We start from the raw sequence: 22,500 nt of genomic DNA, 5'->3' as shown, positions 1-22,500 counted from the left end.
TGAGGATGCATCCTGTTTGAAATAAGGCACTTAAGTAATCCTACAAAAAATTTTACTTTTTGTCCTGAATAAAAAGCCTTATCTTTGGGGCAAATCCAACACAACACATCACTGAGTATCACTGTACCACTCTTCATATGTTCAAGCGTGGTGGTGACTGCATCATGTTATGGGTATGCATGTCATTGGCAAGGACTAGGGAATTTTTGGGGATAAAGATAAAGGAAATACAGCTATAATCTCAGGCAAAATGTGGAAGATGAGGAAGGCCTGGTTCAGTCAGCTTTCCAACACACACTGGGAGACGAATTCCCCTTTCAGCAGTTCAATGGCACAGCGGTCTAAGGCACTGCATCTCAGTGCTAGAGGCATAACTACAGACCCTGGTTTGATTCCAAGCTGTATCACAACCGGCCGTGATTGGGAGTCCCATAGGGCGGTGCACAATTGGCCAAGTGTCGTCCGGGTTTAGCCAGGCTATGCTGTCATTGTAAATAAGAATTTGTTCTTATCTGACTTATAACATAAAAAATAAAAAAAATAAAAAAATAATCTAAAACACAAATCAACACTGGAGTTGCTTACTAATACGACATTGAATATTCCTGAGTGGCCGACTTACAGTTTTGACTTAAATCAGCTTGAAAATCTATGGAAAGACTTGAAAATGGGTGTCGATGATCAACAATCAACTTGACAGAGCTTGAAGAATTTTGAAAAGAATAATGGGCAAATATTGTACAATCCAGGTGTGGAAAACTGTTAGAAACTCATCCAGAGACTCACAGCTCTTAGAGACTTACCCAGAAAGACTCACAGCTCTTAGAGACTTACCCAGAAAGACTCACAGCTGTAATCACCACAAAAGGTGCTTCTACAAAGTATTGACTTAGGGGTGTGAATACTTATGTAAATAAGTATTGTTATGTTATGTTTATTTATTTTTTAATATACATTTGCAAACATTTCTAAAAACATGTTTTCAGTTATCATTATGGGGTATTGTGTGAAGATGGGTGAGAAAAACATGTTTTCAGTTATCATTATGGGGTATTGTGTGAAGATGGGTGAGAAAAACATGTTTTCAGTTATCATTATGGGGTATTGTGTGAAGATGGGTGAGAAAAACATGTTTTCAGTTATCATTATGGGGTATTGTGTGAAGATGGGTGAGAAAAACATGTTTTCAGTTATCATTATGGGGTATTGTGTGAAGATGGGTGAGAAAAACATGTTTTCAGTTATCATTATGGGGTATTGTGTGAAGATGGGTGAGAAAAACATGTTTTCAGTTATCATTATGGGGTATTGTGTGAAGATGGGTGAGAAAAACATGTATTTCATCTATTTTGAATTCAGGCTGTAACACAACATAATGTGGAATAAGTCAAGTGGTATGAATACTTTCTGAAGGCACTGCATGCATATCATCTATCGGAGCCAGGGCTGGCTGGCTGGCTGGCTGACTGGCTGGCTGGCTTCGGAGCCAGGGCTGGCTGGCTGGCTGGCTGGCTGACTGGATGGCTGACTGGCTGGTGAGATGCGGAGGCAAAGATATTCCTGGCTGACTGGCTGTCTGGCTGGCTGGCTGGCTGGCTGACTGGCTGTCTGGCTGACTGGCTGGCAGGTAGATAAATGTGTGTGATGAGTTTATACCCAGTCATCTTTGGTGGTCTTCTCTTTTGGTATTCCACTTCGTCCACCGTCCACACGGCCCCCTTCACATTCTCCACCCTCACAAAACACTTATGCAGACTCAGGTTGTGGCGCACAGCATTCTGAACAGAGGAAAAGAAAGAGACGGAGAGAGGGAGATAGAGAGGGGGGGAGTGAAGGAGATAAAGACCATCCGATTTGAAGAATAATTTGCTTTCTTAAACACGAGGAATTCGTGCCTAAAAACAGCACTCTGTAACGGTTACTTCAGTTATACTGAAGAGAACCAAATACGACAAAACCCTGCTCAGACAAATAACGAATGACTCGTGGACACACACAGAGACACACACACACACACACACACACACACACACACACACACACACACACACACAGACACACACACACACACACAGACACACACACACACATACACACACACACACACACACACACACACACACACACACACACACACACACACACACACACACACACACACACACACACACACACACACTACAGACAAAAACACTTTTGTCTGGGCCGTGTAAAATAAGACAAGGATGTGTATCCCCTCCCCTGTTTATTTATTTTTTTACATTTCTGTAATCAGCCACAATCCACCCACCCCCACCCCCACCCCCACCCCCACCCCCCCACACACCACTATCTGTGGCTCACTCCCCTAGGGATAGTCTTCTCTTTTCATCTACTATTTGTAGTTTGTTCATGCCCAATTTCATTACCAATTTTAATTTGTCTATAATTAAATCCTGCATATTTTCTCTGACACGCTTTTTTAATCCATGAGAGAGGGACAGGCAGAGCGTGCATCACTCCTCACCGTAATTACACACACACACACACACATACACACATACGTAATTACACGAGCCATAATCAGCCCCAGACACCCCCCTCTCTCCTTCGAGTTGCGATGCTCAGTTTTGTAAATGAGTATGACCCCAATCTCAGCCCGCCACCCTTCCATCGCAGCTCCTCTGCTATTCATTGCTATTTGCATTTGGCTCCGTGATGAAAGCCTAATTCTCCCAGTTAAAACATTAGCAGTCATTTACAGCAGGTCACAGCACATGCACCCCCCCCCCCCCAACACAACACACCCTGGAGAGGAGAGAGAGAGAGAGACGTGTAGAGAGGAGAGGGGCGAGAGAGAGAGACAGAGACAGAGTGAGACGTGTAGAGAGGAGAGGGGGTGAGAGAGCGGGAGAGAGAGACGTGTAGAGGGAGAGGGGCAAGAGAGAGAGATGTGTAGAGGAGAGGGGCGAGAGAGAGAGAGACGTGTAGAGGAGAGAGGGGCGAGAGAGAGAGACGTGTAGAGGAGAGAGGGGCGAGAGAGAGAGACGTGTAGAGGAGAGAGGGGCGAGAGAGAGAGACGTGTAGAGGGAGAGGAGCGAGAGAGAGAGATGTGTAGAGGAGAGGGGCGAGAGAGAGAGATGTGTAGAGGAGAGGGGCGAGAGAGAGAGAGACATGTAGAGAGGAGAAGGGCGAGAGGGAGAGAGACGTGTAGAGAGGAGAAGGGCGAGAGGGAGAGAGAGACGTGTAGAGGAGAGAGGCGAGAGAGAGATGTGTAGAGGAGAGGGGCGAGAGAGAGAGACGTGTAGAGGAGAGGGGCGAGAGAGAGAGACGTGTAGAGGAGAGAGGGGCGAGAGAGATAGATGTGTAGAGGAGAGAGGGGCGAGAGAGAGATGTGTAGAGGAGAGGGGCGAGAGAGAGAGATGTGTAGAGGAGAGGGGCGAGAGAGAGATGTGTAGAGGAGAGGGGCGAGAGAGAGAGACGTGTAGAGGAGAGGGGCGAGAGAGAGAGACGTGTAGAGGAGAGAGGGGCGAGAGAGATAGATGTGTAGAGGAGAGAGGGGTGAGAGAGAGAGACGTGTAGAGGAGAGGGGCGAGAGAGAGAGAGATATGTAGAGAGGAGAAGGGCGAGAGAGAGAGACGTGTAGAGGAGAGGTGCGAGAGAGAGAGAGATATGTAGAGGAGAGAGGGGCGAGAGAGAGAGATGTGTAGAGGAGAGAGGGGTGAGAGAGAGAGAGAGATATGTAGAGAGGAGAAGGGCGAGAGAGAGAGAGACGTGTAGAGGAGAGGGGCGAGAGAGAGAGAGAGATATGTAGAGAGGAGAAGGGCGAGAGAGAGAGAGACGTGTAGAGAGGAGAAGGGCGAGAGAGAGAGACGTGTAGAGAGGAGGGGGTGAGTGTGGGAAAGGGGAGAAGGGATACAGATGGAATAGAGGGCTAATGCTAGAGGTAGTATTGGAGAAAGGTAAGGGTACAGTTAGGGGGGTACAGAGGGGTAGGAATGAGACTGGGGGTGGGGAGAGGAGAGTAGGGCTGTTAGAGAAAAGGATGATGGGTAGGGACTTGTGTCAAATGGGAGGTGGCGTGTGTGTGTCACAGCGCCCACACAACAGACTGGTAGTTCTTACCTTTCAGCATACACCCCTTCAGTTATTGTCCTCAATGTGATATTAGAATGCTTAAAAGTACCATGTTAGCACCTGCAGTTCAAGATAGACTCTAAAATGGTCTTATTGGATGAGCCACATCCTGTTGAATGTGACCCTGCTCTCTACCCATAAAAATACATTCTCAACCATATTCAGAACCTTGGAGAAATGAAATCATATTCTGTTTAACTCTGACTGGACACCTCTCCTTCTACGTCTCTTGCTCTCCCTCTCTCTCTCTCTCTCTCATCCCTCTCTCTCTCTCTCTCTCATCCCTCTCTCCCTCCCTCATCCCTCTCTCCCTCCCTCATCCCAGTGGCTGACACTAGCTCTCCTCATGAAATATCCAGGCCCATTAAAGGACATACATCTTCCTCTATATTTAATACAGGCCAAACCTCATACATATATACATGTATAAAGGTAGATAGATCTACATTTAAAGGGCCGGGTCTAGGTAGAGAGGAAGTGGGAGAATATATGATTTGCTAAATTTCATAAAAGTGAGATGCGAAGGCAAAGATATTCCTGGCTGGCATCTCTCTCCCTCCCCACCTCAGTTCAAGGCTATTAGTGCAAGGCTCGGGCCGTGACACCGCCTCTTCACCCCTCCTCTCGTCTGTCTCTCTGGAGGAGCTGACACTCAAATTAGATGGAGGCTTCAGTAGAAATGGGTCAGCACCTACACAGTCACGTTCCAGACAGGTGTGCGAGTGTGTGTGTGCTTGTGTGTGTGTGTGTGTGTGTGTGTGAGTCATAGACTGCGAGAGTGAGTGTGTGTGAGAATGTGTGTGTGTGTGTGTGTGTGAGTCATAGACTGCGAGAGTGAGTGTGTGTGAGAATGTGTGTGTGTGAGAAACCATTGAGTGTGTGTGACTCTGTAATGACGCTGTGTGATAGTGAGGTGTGTTTCCACTGAGCTAAGTGGAACCGTCTTCGTAGGCCACAGAACTCTCCGGAAGACCAGGAGGGAGTGAAGAAGAGGGAAGGAGGGAGAAGGGAGGGAGGAAGAGGGAAGAAAAGGGGAGAGAGGGAGGGTGGAGGGAGGGAAGGGAGAGGGAGAGAAGAAAAAGAGGGGGGGGGTGGAGGAAGGTAGGGATGGAGGGAGAGAGGGGGGGAGGGAGAGAGGGAGGAAGGTAGGGATGGAGGGAGAGAGGGGGAGGGAGAGAGGGAGGAAGGTAGGGATGGAGGGAGAGAGGGAGGAAGGTAGGGATGGAGGGAGAGAGGGGGGAGGGAGAGAGGGAGGAAGGTAGGGATGGAGGGAGAGAGGGGGAGGGAGGGGAGGGATGGGGGAGGAAGGGAGAGATGGAGGGAGAGAGGGGGGGGAGAAGGGAGATGGAAGGAGAGAGGAGGATGGAGGTGGGATAAGTCAAATCTAACACCTCTCTGTGAAGAAACACAGCCACATGGAGTGAGTCCACACACTTACGCACACACACACTCCACTCAGGGCATTGTGGGTAAAATGGCTTATAATCATCAAAACAGCTTGGTGTTTCAATGGCCATGTCAGTTTTTGAGGCTGCCGAGTGTGTGGGTGTGTGGGTGTGTGTGTGAGGAGGAATATTGTCTAATCTTTGTGTGTGGATGTTCAGTGTGTGTGCATGTGTCTACAGTAGGTGAGTGACCTCATGTCTATGCGGAGGAGTGTGTGTGTAAGAATGTGTGTGGACTCACCTTCCATGTGGCTGTGTTTCTCCTGAAGTAGGCGAACATTCGTGTAAACCAGTTATAGATCTCATTAAGAGTCAGCTGCATGTCTGGAGCCTCCAGAATGGCCTACAGAGAGACAGAGAGGGGACAACATTAGACAACGTCTCAACGGAGCTACCAATGGTTCACACAACTAAAAAGAGCGTAGAGGAAGGAGGCGAGAAGGATGGAAGGAGGAGGGGGGAGAATTTGAGTGGGTAGGGTAGGAGAAAGGCAAGATGAGAGGCGATGACAGGAAGAGAAAAGGAGAATAAAAGGAGGAGACTTACATGGCGTATGAGAGAGGCGTAGGTGAAGGGAGGTCTGACGTCAGCATTCTTATAGAACTCACAGTTCTGTGCCAGCTCTACAGAGAAAACACACACTGTGTTAGTCCTTGATAGGTGTGTGTGTGTGTCTGTCTGTGTGTGTGTGTGTGTGTATACCAGTATGCTTGTATAGATTTCCAAATGTGTGTGTTGGAGGGCTGTATGCATACCCTCTCGTATACCTGAGGCGATGGGGGTGCAGAACTTGTCAGCGATGCGCCTGCGTATGGGTCCCACGCCGTGCGGGTGTGAATGTGAGTGTGAGTGTGAGTGTGAGTGTGAGTGTGAGTGTGAGTGCAGGCTGGAGGAGCTGATGACAGAGGGGCCCTGGCGGACCGGGGTAATAGGGGCGGCGGCGGAGGTGGGGGGGTGAGGTAGACCCTCGGGGTACGCATCGCTCTCCCTCTTCAGCAGGGAGCCACTGGATGCCAGGTTCAGCTGGGGAGGAACAGGATGTGACATCATCAAATAGGGACCATCATCAACAAGATTCATGGTTCCACCTTGCCCTTTGGTAGGATAGATGGACAGTTAGCTATGCTGCTTGGATTTATACAACACATAGACACAAAGACAAAGAGACATGAGCGATGCCAGCTGGCACAAAGACTATCTATCATAAGATCATCAACTCTTGCCAGCGGAGAGCAAAACAAAGACCTCAGACTCAGTTACACAGACACACAATGCAATTAGTCCTCAGTGAACAAAAACAAAACAAAGCAAGAGATGGGAGTGTGTGTGTGTGTGGAGGCCTCTGTGGTCACACACACACAGCGGTGGCACGCTCTCTTCATGGCCCAGCTCGGCCCAATTAGGCAGAGCCCACAGGAGCAACGGGAACTGGAAACCGGTCCTCTGAGTCGCTCAGGGACACTTTTCCAAGGGCTGCTAGTTTAGAGCTAATTAAAACGATTGTGTTTGTATGTGCGTGTGTGCGTGTTTGCGTGTGTGAGTTTGTGTGTGTGTGTGTGAGAGAGAGACAGAGAGAGAGGGGGGGTACTCTGATTATCTCTGTCTTCTTTCCTTTCTCTCTCTCTCTCATCTCTCTCTTTCTTCACCTTCCCTCCTATTTCTCCTTCTCTTATCTTTCCAGTCATGACCAGCCCCCACCTCCTACGTGTCCTCTCCCTGTCTGCTCCAGAGGAGGGGTCGGTACCATTCTGACTGATTAGGGGTCAGGCCTGTTTAACTGCTACTTCATTAGCTCTGGAAATCTGCCTCTTTCTCTCCAGCCCTTCATTCTCTCTCTTTCCATCCCCCTGTTAAACAGGTACTTCATTAGCTGTGGACCTGCCACATCACCAAGGCAACACCACAACCCTCTTAATTGAGGGCAAGCTTTGTTTCCATTATGAAGACTCCTCCCTTCCAACCCCCTCCTCCAATCTTTGACCCCCAGGCTTGTCTCCCGTGATGACTTAGGACACACCTCTTCCTGATTTCCCATAAGGTGCTAATGACAGCTGATGCTCTGCATTTGTCTCCGCACGCACGCACACACACACACACACACACACGTCCCACCACTCCACCGCAACCATTTACATCCCCTCAAATTAAGACACTCCACTTCTAATTGACAATTAATTTCAACATCTTCATATTTTAATAAGACTCCTCGTCAATCTGAATAATGAAATATTCATTAGATACCTAATAACAACCCTGCCTGCCTGCACCAACCTGCCTGCCTGCCTGCCTGCTCCAACCTGCCTGCCTGCACCAACCTGCCTGCCTGCCTGCCTGCGCCAACCTGCCTGCCTGCACCAACCTGCCTGCCTGCGCCAACCTGCCTGCACCTGCCTGCCTGCGCCAACCTGCCTGCCTGCGCCAACCTGCCTGCCTGCCTGCACCAACCTGCCTGCCTGCCTGCCTGCACCAACCTGCCTGCCTGCCTGCGCCAACCTGCCTGCGCCAACCTGCCTGCCTGCCTGCGCCAACCTGCCTGCGCCAACCTGCCTGCGCCAACCTGCCTGCCCAGAGACACACAGCTCCATCCATCAACAGGGCAGACTGACTGATGGCTCGCACACACACACACACACACACACACACACACACACACACACACACACACACACACACACACACACACACACACACACACACACACACACACACACACACACACACACACACACACACACACACAGGCACACATTTAATGATGAATACATTATTAAATGTTTTATCATTGGGACCTCTGCTCATATATGAATCCAGAACAACAGGCTGTATACATATCTTGTAAACTAATAATCAACTCTATAGAAAACCTTAATATATGAATAAATCAATTGTAGTCCACATTTGTAACACTCATCAACAAGGATGCAAACACCAAGCCTGAATGGACACACCCCAAAACTCTCAGAAACACAAATATACCTTAGTGGCATCTGCTACAGCACAGTGAGAGGTGAGAGGTGAAAGGTGAGAGGAGAGAGTTGAGAGGTAAGAGTTGAGAGGTGAGAGTTGAGAGGTGAGAGGTAAGAGTTGAGAGGTGAGAGTTGAGAGGTGAGAGGTGAGAGTTGAGAGGTGAGAGTTGAGAGGTGAGAGGTAAGAGTTGAGAGGTGAGAGGTGAGAGTTGAGAGGTGATGTACTCACAGGTTGATTGAAAGGCTTTGGCTCCGAAGGGCGCATGTGCAGGTGGGTCATCATCGCCTGCAGTCGTTCACTCTCCTTGGACAGCTGAGAAACACACACACGCACACACACACACAAGGACAGTGAAATTACACTTTTTTAGTCAATGATTACTATTGTAATAGTAGAGAAGCACAGTAGTAAGGAAAATAGGTAATTCTACAGCTTTGCTACAGGCCCCATTCACATGTCTAGACTCAGGCCCCATTCACATGTCTAGACTCAGGCCCCATTCACATGTCTAGACTCAGGCCCCATTCACATGTCTAGACTCAGGCCCCATTCACATGTCTAGACTCAGGCCCCATTCACATGTCTAGACTCAGGCCCCATTCACATGTCTAGACTCAGGCCCCATTCACATGTCTAGACTCAGGCCCCATTCACATGTCTAGACTCAGGCCCCATTCACATGTCTAGACTCAGGCCCCATTCACATGTCTAGACTCAGGCCCCATTCACATGTCTAGACTCAGGCCCCATTCACATGTCTAGACTCAGGCCCCATTCACATGTCTAGACTCAAGCCCCATTCAAACAACACTGTTTGTCTTGACGTTAACAGACTAGAGACTTATTCTGATGCTGATTCTCACACTGTGGACTCTTCATAAAATCCAATCAAGCCACATCAGTGTCAATGCTTCCCATCACACCAGTAAAACACAGATATTTAGGAGAGGGTGTGGCGTACAAGAGAAAGAGACATCCCCTTCGTCTATGATTTAACACATGTGTAGTGTGTGTATGAGTGTGTGTGTGTGTAGTGTGTGTGTTTGTCTCTGGGCTGTTCTCACTGTCTCACAGCACCAGTATCCCCAGGCAGAGAGAACCCCCTCCCCACACACACCTAACACTATCTCACACGTTATACACACACACACTTACACACACATTACCCTACAGATACACTAGTCCCCGTTTGACATTGCTAACTGGCGTTTAGAGGGAGCTGCTGTGCAATAGCCTGCGGGAAACGTGTGTGTCTGTATGTGTGTGTCTATATGTGTGTGTCTGTATGTGTGTGTCTGTACGTGTGTGTCTGTATGTGTGTGTCTGTACGTGTGTGTCTGTATGTGTGTGTTTATGACAGAATGTGTGTGTCTGTATGTGTGTGTCTGTATGTGTGTGTTTATGACAGAATGTGTGTGTGTGTGCGTGAGAGTGAGAGGCCTGCAGAAGCTGGCTGAATGAGACCAGCAGTAGGCTGTGTATTAGGGCAGCATTGAGTGAAGCGTGTGTGTGTTAATCTGTGTGTAGGTACTGTAACAGAGCAGTAGTGAGTGGTGATGCCTGTGCCTGGCTGAGGTAGTTGACATGGCAGGGGAAGCAGAGAGGACCGGAGAGCTGATGTGATGTGACACCGCCTGCCTCTCTGTCACGTTGTGTTCCCCAGCGGTGGCTTCAGGCGTGGGGCTAAACACTGTTTACCAGGGGCACCAGGGCCACGGCTAACCCTAACCCCAGCTCCAGACCCAATACCCTGGGCTTAACACCATGCTGTTTGGGGGCTATTTTGGGAGTGTGTGTGTTTGGCTGCTGGGAGAGAAGTGGGATGTGCCTAACAGATGGGCCGGAAACACACCCATACACTCTTCATCATCTTGATGTGTTCCTCTGACGTCTTGTGCCTTTGTGGGGTAGTACAGTATGAGAACCATGATACTGTATGATTCAATGCAGTGATATTGCTGGGTAGAATTAGGGGGGAGATGGCTGAATCAAGTCTCCTCCTCCTTCTCCTCAGTAGTGAGGGGCTGGACTGGACTGGACTGGGCTGGACTGGGCTAGGCTGGACTGGGCTGGACTGGACTGGGCTGGGCTGGGCTGGGCTGGGCTAGGCTGGACTGGTCTGCACTGGACTGGACTGGGCTGGGCTAGACTGGGCTGGACGGGACTGGGCTGGACGGGACTGGGCTGGACTGGACTGGATTGGGCTGGGCTGGGTGGGATGGGACTGGGCTGGACTGGACGGGACTGGGCTGGACTGGGCTGGATTGGGCTGGATTGGACTGGGCTGGGCTGGACCTGGCTGGATTGGGCTGGATTGGACTGGGCTGGGCTGGGCTGGACTGGACGGGACTGGATTGGACGGGACTGGGCTGGACTGGGCTGGATTGGGCTGGATTGGACTGGGCTGGACTGGACGGGACTGGGCTGGACTGGGCTGGACTGGACGGGACTGGGCTGGACTGGGCTGGATTGGGCTGGATTGGACTGGGCTGGGCTGGACTGGGCTGGATTGGGCTGGATTGGACTGGGCTGGACGGGACTGGGCTGGATTGGGCTGGATTGGACGGGACTGGGCTGGACTGGGCTGGATTGGGCTGGATTGGATTGGACTGGGCTGGGCTGGGCTGGACTGGGATGGGCTGGATTGGACTGGGCTGGGCTGGACGGGACGGGACTGGGCTGGACTGGACTGGGCTGGACTGGGCTGGACTGGACGGGACTGGGCTGGACTGGGCTGGACTGGACAGGACTGGGCTGGACGGGACTGGGCTGGACTGGACGAGACTGGGCTGGACTGGACGGGACTGGGCTGGACTGGACTGGACGGGACTGGGCTGGACGGGACTGGGCTGGACTGGGCTGGACGGGACTGGGCTGGACTGGGCTGGACTGGACGGGGCTGGGCTGGGCTAGACTGGGCTGGACTGGGAGGTTTATAATTGGGGCCTGTGATGGCAGATTTCCTCTTTTAAATTACAAGCTCCAGTGCTTTCTCTAACCCCCACCCTGACTCAGACAAGTCGCAGTCACAGAGAGTGGCTATGTGTGTGTGTGTGTGTGTGTGTGTGTGTGTGTGTGTGTGTGTGTGTGTGTGTGTGTGTGTGTGTGTGTGTGTGTGTGTGTGTGTGTAGCCCACCTGTATCTCCAGCTGTTGGACCACCTGCATCTGCACCCTGCACTGGGCCGTGCTGCGGTCATCCAGAGCATGCTCGTTGTTCAGATGCCTGAGAGAAGAGAGAGGGAGAGGAGGATAGAGAGGGAGAGGAGGGCAGAGGGAGAGGAGGGGGGAGAGATAGAGGGATACAACTGGGTTATAGCCCGTTAATGTCACGCAAAACAAATCATATTAATCCATCATTTACTTTCCTCCATATTCACACATATTCAATGTAACACCAGACATATGTGCCACTGTGTGTGTCATTGGAAGAGGACAGTAGGGAGACATGTGACTGTACAGCATGCAGCAGATACCAACGCTCCAGTTTCTGTGATCCCGGCCAATGATGACTTCATATAAATACATATTCACATTTATGTGACTGCAGATAGTTGTTTATTTTCCTGTTTAGAGTTTTTCAAGAGACCAGAGGGCTTCACACTCCTGTCCAAACAGACACATGGAAACACACACAATAGTGGGCTTGTACCAAACACTTCACAGTTTAAACTAGATTTCCTCCTCACAGAAAAAACACAACAAAGTCCAAACATGAAAGAGTCAACTGTTGAACTCAGTGTTAAACAAAACAACCAGACAGTTTACACAGTGGAGGAGAGATTGTGTGTCTATTAGTGAGGGGAGGGAGCTATGTAAAACAGTACATTTTATTTATTTAACCAGGCAAGTCAGTTAAGAACACATTCTTATTTTCAATGATGGCCTGGGAACAGTGGGTTAACTGCCTGTTCAGGGGCAGAACGACAGATTTGTACCTTGTCAGCTCGGGGGTTTGAACTGACAACCTTCCGGTTACTAGTCCAACGCTCTAACCACTAGGCTACCCTGCCGCCCCACATTACATATGTATATCAGTTCAATATAACCATATTCTTTTTAGTGTGTGTATTCTGCTCTCTAGTCCATGACCTCAGTGTGGGAGAACACCTGGACATGACCTCAGTGTGGGAGAACACCTGGACATGACCTCAGTGTGGGAGAACACCTGGACATGACCTCAGTGTGGGAGAACACCTGGACATGAGCTCAGTGTGGGAGAACACCTGGACATGACCTCAGTGTGGGAGAACACCTGGACATGAGCTCAGTGTGGGAGAACACCTGGACATGACCTCAGAGTGGGAGAACACCTGGACATGACCTCAGAGTGGGAGAACACCTGGACATGACCTCAGAGTGGGAGAACACCTGGACATGACCTCAGAGTGGGAGAACACCTGGACATGACCTCAGTGTGGGAGAACACCTGGAATGAGCTCAGTGTGGGAGAACACCTGGACATGACCTCAGTGTGGGAGAACACCTGGAATGAGCTCAGTGTGGGAGAACACCTGGACATGACCTCAGTGTGGGAGAACACCTGGACATGACCTCAGTGTGGGAGAACACCTGGACATGACCTCAGTGTGGGAGAACACCTGGACATGACCTCAGTGTGGGAGAACACCTGGACATGACCTCAGTGTGGGAGAACACCTGGACATGAGCTCAGTGTGGGAGAACACCTGGACATGACCTCAGTGTGGGAGAACACCTGGACATGACCTCAGAGTGGGAGAACACCTGGACATGACCTCAGTGTGGGAGAACACCTGGACATGACCTCAGTGTGGGAGAACACCTGGACATGAGCTCGGTGTGGGAGAACACCTGGACATGACCTCAGTGTGGGAGAACACCTGGACATGACCTCAGTGTGGGAGAACACCTGGACATGACCTCAGTGTGGGAGAACACCTGGACACGACCTCAGTGTGGGAGAACACCTGGACATGACCTCAGTGTGGGAGAACACCTGGACATGACCTCAGAGTGGGAGAACACCTGGACATGACCTCAGTGTGGGAGAACACCTGGACATGACCTCAGTGTGGGAGAACACCTGGACATGACCTCAGTGTGGGAGAACACCTGGACATGACCTCAGTGTGGGAGAACACCTGGACATGACCTCAGTGTGGGAGAACACCTGGACATGACCTCAGTGTGGGAGAACACCTGGCCATGACCTCAGAGTGGGAGAACACCTGGACATGACCTCAGAGTGGGAGAACACCTGGACATGACCTCAGAGTGGGAGAACACCTGGACATGACCTCAGTGTGGGAGAACACCTGGACATGAGCTCAGTGTGGGAGAACACCTGGACATGAGCTCATGTGTTATCATAGCTACAGAGAGAGGTCCTAATCTATGATTTACTCCTAATACACTTCTGCCCTGAAATATGTGTGTGGGTGCACGTGTGTGTGTGCGTGATTATATGTTAGTGTGTGTGTGAGATAGAGTGTGTATGTGAGACAGAGTGTGTGTGAGAGCTAGAGTGTGTGTGAGAGCTAGAGTGTGTGTGTGAGATAGAGTGTGTGTGTGAGACAGAGTGTGTGTGTGTGCTGTGTCTGAATGGCGGTGATGTTTGTTTCCTCTGCTGTGGGAGGATGCGGGACCTTCTGATCTTTCCCAGCGTACCGCTCCCTCTCTCCCTCCCCTTCTTCCTCTCTCCCTCCCCTTCTCCCTCTCTCTAACCCATTCTCCCTCTCCTCCCCCTCTCTCTCCCTCCCCTTCTCCATCTCTCCCTCCCATTCTCTATCTCTCCCTCCCATTCTCCCTCTCTCCCTCCCCTTCTCCATCTCTCCCTCCCATTCTCTATCTCTCCCTCCCATTCTCCCTCTCTCCCTCCCCTTCTCCATCTCTCCCTCCCATTCTCCCTCTCTCCCTCCCCGTCTCCCTCTCTCCCTCCCCTTCTCCTTCCCATTCTCCCTCCCATTCTCCCTCTCTCCCTCCCATTCTCCCTCTCTCCCTCCCCTTCTCCCTCTCTCCCTCCCATTCTCCATCTCTCCCACCATTCCCCCTCTCTCCCTCCCTTCCCCCTCTCTCCCTCCCCTTCTTCCTCTCTCTAACTCATTCTCCCTCTCTCCCTCCCATTCTCCCTCCCCTTCTCCCTCTCTCCTCCCATTCTCCCTCTCTCCCTCCCATTCTCCCTCTCTCCCTCCCCTTCTCCATCTCTCCCTTCCATTCTCCCATTCTCCCTCTCTCCCTCCCATTCTCCCTCTCTCCCTCCCATTCTCGCCCTCTCCCTCCCATTCCCCCTCTCTCCCTCCCGTTCTCCCTCTCCCCCTCCCATTCCCCCTCTCTCCCCTCCCCTTCTCCCTCTTTCCCTCCCATTCCCCTCTCTCCCTCCCCTCCTCCCCCCCCATTCCCCCTCTCTCGCTCCCAATCTCCCTCTCTCCCTCCCCATTCCCCTCTCTCCCTCCCCTTCCCCCTCCCATTCTCCCTCTCTCCCTCCCCTTCCCCCTCTCTCCCTCCCCTTCTTCCTCTCTCTAACCCATTCTCCCTAACCTTCTCCCTCTCTCCCTCCCATTCCCCCTCTCTCCCTCCCCTTCTCCCTCCCCCCTCCCATTCTCCCTCTCTCCCTGCCCTTCCCCCTCTCTCCCTCCCCTTCTTCCTCTCTCTAACCCATTCTCCCTCCCTCCCTCCCTCCCTCCCTCCCTCCCTCCCTCCCTCCCTCAGTCATTGCCAGGGTTAATGTGCAATTAAAAAAGTTTTCTGGGGTTTCTAAAGGACTTGTGTATTTCTGACTATCTGTGACCAAGGACTACACGGGACATCCCTCTTTTCTGCTCATGACAACTCTGATACGATGTGTGTATCTTTGTGTATGTCTTTAAGTGAGTGGGGAGTTTGAAAATATAAGACTGAGAGAAGAAATGAACCAATAACAATGATGTCATGGCATGGGTAATCCCGGCATAGATAGACGGCTCAACACAAGTACAGGATAATAATAACAAAAACATGATCTCACTTCCCTCTACTCCCCCTCTCTTTACATCCCCACTCCCTAACTCTCTCTTTACACCCCTACTCCCTAACTCTCTCTATAATCCTCCACTCCCTAACTCTCTCTTTACACCCCTACTCCCTAACTCTCTCTATAATCCTCCACTCCCTAACTCTCTATTTACACCCCCACTCCCTAACTCTCTCTATAATCCTCTACTTCCTAACTCTCTCTATAATCCTCCACTCCCTAACTCTCTCTTCACTCCCCCACTCCCTAACTCTCTCTTCATTCCTCCACTCCCTAACTCTCTCTTCACTCCTCCACTCCCTAACTCTCTCTTCACTCCTCCACTCCCTAACTCTCTCTTTACTCCTCCACTCCCTAACTCTCTCTTTACTCCCCCACTCCCTAACTCTCTCTTTACTCCCCCACTCCCTAACTCTCTCTTCACTCCTCCACTCCCTAACTCTCTCTTTATACCTCCACTCCCTAACTCTCTCTTTACTCCTCCACTCCCTAACTCTCTCTATAATCCCCCACTCTCTAACTCTCTCTTCACTTCTCCACTCCCTAACTCTCTCTATAATCCCCCACTCCCTAACTCTCTCTTTACTCCTCCACTCCCTAACTCTCTCTTTACTCCTCCACTCCCTAACTCTCTCTATAATCCTCCACTCCCTAACTCTCTCTTTACTCCTCCACTCCCTAACTCTCTCTAAAATACTCCACTCCCTAACTCTCTCTTCACTCCCCCACTCCCTAACTCTCTCTTCACTCCTCCACTCCCTAACTCTCTCTTCACTCCTCCACTCCCTAACTCTCTCTTTACTCCTCCACTCCCTAACTCTCTCTTCACTCCTCCACTCCCTAACTCTCTCTTCACTCCTCAACTCCCTAACTCTCTCTTCACTCCTCCACTCCCTAACTCTCTCTATAATCCTCCACTCCCTAACTCTCTCTTTACTTCTCCACTCCCTAACTCCCTCTATAATCCCCCACTCCCTAACTCTCTCTATAATCCTCCACTCCCTAACTCTCTCTATAATCCTCCACTCCCTAACTCTCTCTTTACTCCTCCACTCCCTAACTCTCTCTATAGTCCTCCACTCCCTAACTCTCTCTATAATCCCCCACTCCCTAACTCTCTCTTCACTCCTCCACTCCCTAACTCTCTCTATAATCCCCCACTCCCTAACTCTCTCTTTACTTCTCCACTCCCTAACTCCCTCTATAATCCTCCACTCCCTAACTCTCTTTATAAACCTCCACTCCCCAACTCTCTCTATAATCCTCCACTCCCTAACTCTCTCTTCACTCCTCCACTCCCTAACTCTCTCTAAAATACTCCACTCCCTAACTCTCTCTTCACTCCCCCACTCCCTAACTCTCTCTTCACTCCTCCACTCCCTAACTCTCTCTTCACTCCTCCACTCCCTAACTCTCTCTTCACTCCTCCACTCCCTAACTCTCTCTTCACTCCTCCACTCCCTAACTCTCTCTTCACTCCTCCACTCCCTAACTCTCTCTTCACTCCTCCACTCCCTAACTCTCTCTATAATCCTCCACTCCCTAACTCTCTATTCACTCCTCCACTCCTTAACTCTCTCTATAATCCCCCACTCCCTAACTCTCTCTTCACTCCTCCACTCCCTAACTCTCTCTTCACTCCTCAACTCCCTAACTCTCTCTTCACTCCTCCACTCCCTAACTCTCTCTATAATCCTCCACTCCCTAACTCTCTCTTTACTTCTCCACTCCCTAACTCCCTCTATAATCCTCCACTCCCTAACTCTCTTTATAAACCTCCACTCCCCAACTCTCTCTATAATCCTCCACTCCCTAACTCTCTCTTCACTCCTCCACTCCCTAACTCTCTCTTCACTCCTCCACTCCCTAACTCTCTCTATAATCCTCCACTCCCTAACTCTCTCTTTACTCCTCCACTCCCTAACTCTCTCTATAGTCCTCCACTCCCTAACTCTCTCTATAATCCCCCACTCCCTAACTCTCTCTTCACTCCTCCACTCCCCAACTCTCTCTATAATCCCCCACTCCCTAACTCTCTCTATAATCCTCCACTCCCTAACTCTCTCTTTACTCCTCCACTCCCTAACTCTCTCTATAGTCCTCCACTCCCTAACTCTCTCTATAATCCCCCACTCCCTAACTCTCTCTTCACTCCTCCACTCCCTAACTCTCTCTATAATCCCCCACTCCCTAACTCTCTCTATAATCCTCCACTCCCTAACTCTCTCTTTACTCCTCCACTCCCTAACTCTCTCTATAGTCCTCCACTCCCTAACTCTCTCTATAATCCCCCACTCCCTAACTCTCTCTTCACTCCTCCACTCCCTAACTCTCTCTTCACTCCTCCACTCCTTAACTCTCTCTATAATCATCCACTCCCCAACTCTCTCTTCACTCCTCCACTCCCTAACTCTCTCTATAATCCTCCACTCCCTAACTCTCTCTTCACTCCTCCACTCCCTAACTCTCTCTATAATCATCCACTCCCTAACTCTCTCTATAATCCTCCACTCCCTAACTCTCTCTTTACTCCTCCACTCCCTAACTCTCTCTTCACTCCTCCACTCCCTAACTCTCTCTTCACTCCTCCACTCCTTAACTCTCTCTATAATCATCCACTCCCCAACTCTCTCTTCACTCCTCCACTCCCTAACTCTCTCTATAATCCTCCACTCCCTAACTCTCTCTTCACTCCTCCACTCCCTAACTCTCTCTATAATCATCCACTCCCTAACTCTCTCTATAATCCTCCACTCCCTAACTCTCTCTTTACTCCTCCACTCCCTAACTCTCTCTTTACTCCTCCACTCCTTAACTCTCTCTATAATCCTCCACTCCCTAACTCTCTCTTCACTCCTCCACTCCCTAACTCTCTCTTCACTCCTCCACTCCCTAACTCTCTCTTCACTCCTCCACTCCCTAACTCTCTCTTCACTCCTCCACTCCCTAACTCTCTCTTCACTCCTCCACTCCCTAACTCTCTCTTCACTCCTCCACTCCCTAACTCTCTCTTCACTCCTCCACTCCCTAACTCTCTCTATAATCCTCCACTCCCTAACCCTCTCTATAACTCTCCACTCCAACATAATTTTTTCCTATTTTCCTCTATAATCCTCCACCTCTACCCCCCCCCCCCTCTCCAACTCTGTGGCTCAGTCATAAACAGTAGCCAGGTTTTTTCCGTGCGTCCCGACAATGAGTCTCTGTTTACTCCTCAGCCCTCTCAGACCGGGATTCAACCCACATTACCCATTACCATCAGCCCCACTAACCACAGCCAATAAAGTACTATACCAGACGGCATAGAGCGAGAGAAAGAGACAGGAGGGAAATTAGTAAATGTCTCTACTATTTAGGAAAATGTAATTAGATAGAAGAGGAGAAGAGAAGAAAATAGGTGATGGGAAGAGGATAGTGGAGAATAAAGAGAATAAAGGGGATGGGAGGAAAGAGAGAGATCAAAGATCAGAAGGAAGAAAAGAGCTGGAAATAGAAGAGTGTCTCCTCTTGTCTCTCGTCTCTTCCTGCCCGGAGCGATGACTAAGGAAGGCTGGAGGGGAGCGCACTGTCGACCTGACGGCTTTATCTGTCACTGTTTGGTTTGTCTCTCTCTCTCTCTCCCCCTCTCACTCCACCTGCCCTGAGGCTGTGTGAAATAAGACACCAAACAACAGCTTTCCTCTCCAAACTTTCCCAGCCTGCCTCTGGCTTTGATCAGACTGTCCGCTGCCATCATTTCACAACACCTCCTCCGGGTATGTGTGTGTGTACCATGCCATGTTAATACACACTATCCCTCAAGATATTATCTCAGTGGATAATTATAAAGTCTGTTTCTCTACCTTACAGACATTGTTAGGTCTTGGTAAAGCCTTGGTTAAGGGTTCCTTTGGCCTCTGTTAAAATATTCATAATGGGATTGCTAGGGGTTTGTTATGGGTTTGTTATTTGTTAGCCACAAGTGGACTGTCCTGAAGCTGTTGTAGTAGAGATATCAGGATCTCAGTGGAATGTGCCTGTGTGTATTAGTGAGTTTGTTCGCCTGACATGTTGTGTGTTGTGTCATCACGCTAACAAATAGTAACAACTTACTGTTTACATCAGGCTTAGATGTATCACCCCTTATTCCCACCAGCACACACGTTCACATACACACACCCATTCTCCCCCGCTGTACCCCCTCACCCCTCCCTCTCCCCTCTCCACTTTACACACCATCCCCGAAGACTCCAAAACTGGCAAACAGACAAGACAGCGAGGTAAAGAAAGGCAGAGAGGAGAGAGAGAATGAAAGCAGGGGGAGATGGACAGAGAGGTAAAGAAAGACAGAGAGGAGAGAGAGAATGAAAGCAGGGGGAGATGGACAGAGAGGTAAAGAAAGACAGAGAGGAGAGAGAGAATGAAAGCAGGGGGAGATGGACAGAGAGGTAAAGAAAGACAGAGAGGAGAGAGAGAAGGAAAGCAGGGGGAGATGGACAGAGAGGTAAAGAAAGACAGAGAGGAGAGAGAGAAGGAAAGCAGGGGGAGATGGACAGAGAGGTAAAGAAAGACAGAGAGGAGAGAGAGAAGGAAAGCAGGGGGAGATGGACAGAGAGGTAAAGAAAGACAGAGAGGAGAGAGAGAAGGAAAGCAGGGGGAGATGGACAGAGAGGTAAAGAAAGGCAGAGAGGAGAGAGAGAAGGAAAGCAGGGGGAGATGGACAGAGAGGTAAAGAAAGGCAGAGAGGAGAGAGAGAAGGAAAGCAGGGGGAGATGGACAGAGAGGTAAAGAAAGACAGAGAGGAGAGAGAGAAGGAAAGCAGGGGGAGATGGACAGAGAGGTAAAGAAAGACAGAGAGGAGAGAGAGAAGGAAAGCAGGGGGAGATGGACAGAGAGGTAAAGAAAGACAGATAAGTGAGAGAGAATGAAAGCAGGGGGAGATGGACAGAGAGGGAGCTGCTGTTTGAAGTCTTTGCTAGCGCCATGGAAACAAAGAGCTGTGATTGTAAATGAGCTAATTAAGTAAACCACTAACGAAGCGTGGAAACAATTTGCTTGACCCTTCAGAGCAGAGAACTCTGGGAGCACAACACTAATCAGCTAGAGAAGGGAGGGACCAGTTACAGACAGGTAACACACACACACACACACTGAATGACTTATGCTATCTTATAAGGCGTAACCTCGGTTTCTTTGATACCTTATCAGCACCGTGTCACAGGTTCTCTCACTACACACCACGTAAAGAGAGATAGAGGGATTGAAGTGAGGGATAAAAGGATGAGAGAAGGCTGACAGAGAGAGAGAGAGCTGTTAAATAATGTAGACGGACACACAATAACAAAACGCTCTGCTCTACCAAGGGAGCCTGATGTAACCGATAGCAACTGATTCATTATTGATGGAAGGCTGTAGAAAGCTACACTGACTGACTGACACTCAGCACTGGCTAGTCGCTGCGTTCGCTGGTAGTGTGTGTCTGGGCTGACTGAAATAGTAGTACTCACTGTAGAGTCCTACACTAGTCACTAGAAAGTCATGCTAGGAAGATTGAAAGTGACAATCCATCAGCAATAGGGGCCCCGTCCATTCTTTGTAGCATGGGCTGACTGACACACAGTGGCTGTGTGGAGGAGAGTCGTTGATGAATGCAGCTTCAGGGTGTTACTCACTTGATGAACTGTCCCATGTCATCACACAGAGCCTCACAGCCAGGCCATTTACACTCTCCATGGCCATAGAGAGGATGGGAACCTGCATGCTCCTCGTGGCTGAGAGAGCGAGAGAGAGGGGAGAGAGAGGGTGAAGAGAGGGAGACAGAGGCGGCAGAGAGGGGAGAGAGGGAGAGAGAGGGGAGAGAGAGGGAGACAGAGGGGGGAGAGAGCGAGAGAGAGGGGAGAGAGAGGGTGAAGAGAGGGAGAGAGAGGGGAGAGAGAGGGAGATAGAGGGGGGAGAGAGAGGGTGAAAAGAGGGAGAGAGAGGGGGCAGAGAGGGGAGAGAGAGGGGAGAGAGGGGAGAGAGAGAGGGTGAAGAGAGGGAGAGAGAGGGGGGAGAGAGGGAGAGAGGGGAGAGAGAGGTTGAAGAGAGGGAGAGAGGGAGAGAGAGGGGAGAGAGAGGGTGAAGAGAGGGAGACAGAGGGGGCAGAGAGGGGAGAGAGGGAGAGAGAGGGGAGAGAGAGGGAGACAGAGGGGGGAGAGAGCGAGAGAGAGGGGAGAGAGAGGGTGAAGAGAGGGAGACAGAGGGGGGAGAGAGGGAGAGAGAGGGGAGAGAGAGGGTGAAGAGAGGGAGAGAGAGGGGAGAGAGAGGGAGATAGAGGGGGGAGAGAGAGGGTGAAAAGAGGGAGAGAGAGGGGGCAGAGAGGGGAGAGAGAGGGGAGAGAGGGAGAGAGAGAGGGTGAGAGAGGGAGAGAGAGGGGGGAGAGAGGGGAGAGAGAGGTTGAAGAGAGGGAGAGAGGGAGAGAGAGGGGGGAGAGAGGGAGAGAGGGGCAGAGAGGGGAGAGAGAGGGGAGCGAGAGGGTGAAAGAGAGGGAGAGAGAGGGGGGAGAGAGGGAGAGAGGGAGAGAGAGGGGGAGAGAGGGAGAGAGGGGGGCAGAGAGGGGAGAGAGAGGGGAGAGAGGGGAGAGAGAGGGTGAAGAGAGGGAGAGAGAGGGGGAGAGAGGGTGAAGAGAGAGAGAGGGGAGAGAGGGTGAAGAGAGGGAGAGAGGGGAGAGAGGTGAAGAGAGGGAGAGAGGGGGCAGAGAGGGGAGAGAGAGGGTGAAGAGAGGGAGAGAGAGGGGGGAGAGAGGGAGAGTGAAGAGAGGGAGAGAGGAGAGAGAGGGGGGAGAGAGGGAGAGAGGGGCAGAGAGGGGCAGAGAGAGGGGAGAGAGAGGGGTACAGAGAGGGAGAGAGAGGGGGGAAGAGGGGAGAGAGAGGGGGAGAGAGGGAGAGAGGGGGGCAGAGAGGGGAGAGAGAGGGTGAAGAAGGGGAGAGAGGGGAGAGAGAGGTGAAGAGAGGAAGAGAGAGGGG

General features: G+C 50.7%; 1 protein-coding gene across 1 annotated transcript in view; it reads right to left on the bottom strand.

Annotated features, from left to right (window-relative positions):
• Positions 1-21,286, bottom strand: part of LOC109878051 (forkhead box protein P4) — a 30,626-nt gene extending 9,340 nt beyond the window's left edge. The window contains exons 1-7 of the mRNA XM_031817017.1: positions 21,169-21,286; positions 11,665-11,752; positions 8,757-8,840; positions 6,329-6,584; positions 6,108-6,184; positions 5,803-5,904; positions 1,657-1,778 (exon numbers count right to left, since the gene is read on the bottom strand). Of these exons, the coding sequence (XP_031672877.1) occupies positions 1,657-1,778; positions 5,803-5,904; positions 6,108-6,184; positions 6,329-6,584; positions 8,757-8,840; positions 11,665-11,752; positions 21,169-21,185 (746 nt within the window). The 5' untranslated portion in view covers positions 21,186-21,286. The remainder of the gene's footprint in view (positions 1-1,656; positions 1,779-5,802; positions 5,905-6,107; positions 6,185-6,328; positions 6,585-8,756; positions 8,841-11,664; positions 11,753-21,168) is intronic.
• Between the last annotated feature and the right edge of the window lie 1,214 nt (positions 21,287-22,500).

Source organism: Oncorhynchus kisutch, linkage group LG1, assembly GCF_002021735.2.
Source record: "Oncorhynchus kisutch isolate 150728-3 linkage group LG1, Okis_V2, whole genome shotgun sequence".
Classification (NCBI taxonomy): Eukaryota; Metazoa; Chordata; class Actinopteri; order Salmoniformes; family Salmonidae; genus Oncorhynchus; species Oncorhynchus kisutch.
Note: the sequence above shows the minus strand (reverse complement) of the source record. Positions and strands in the feature narration are given on the sequence as shown.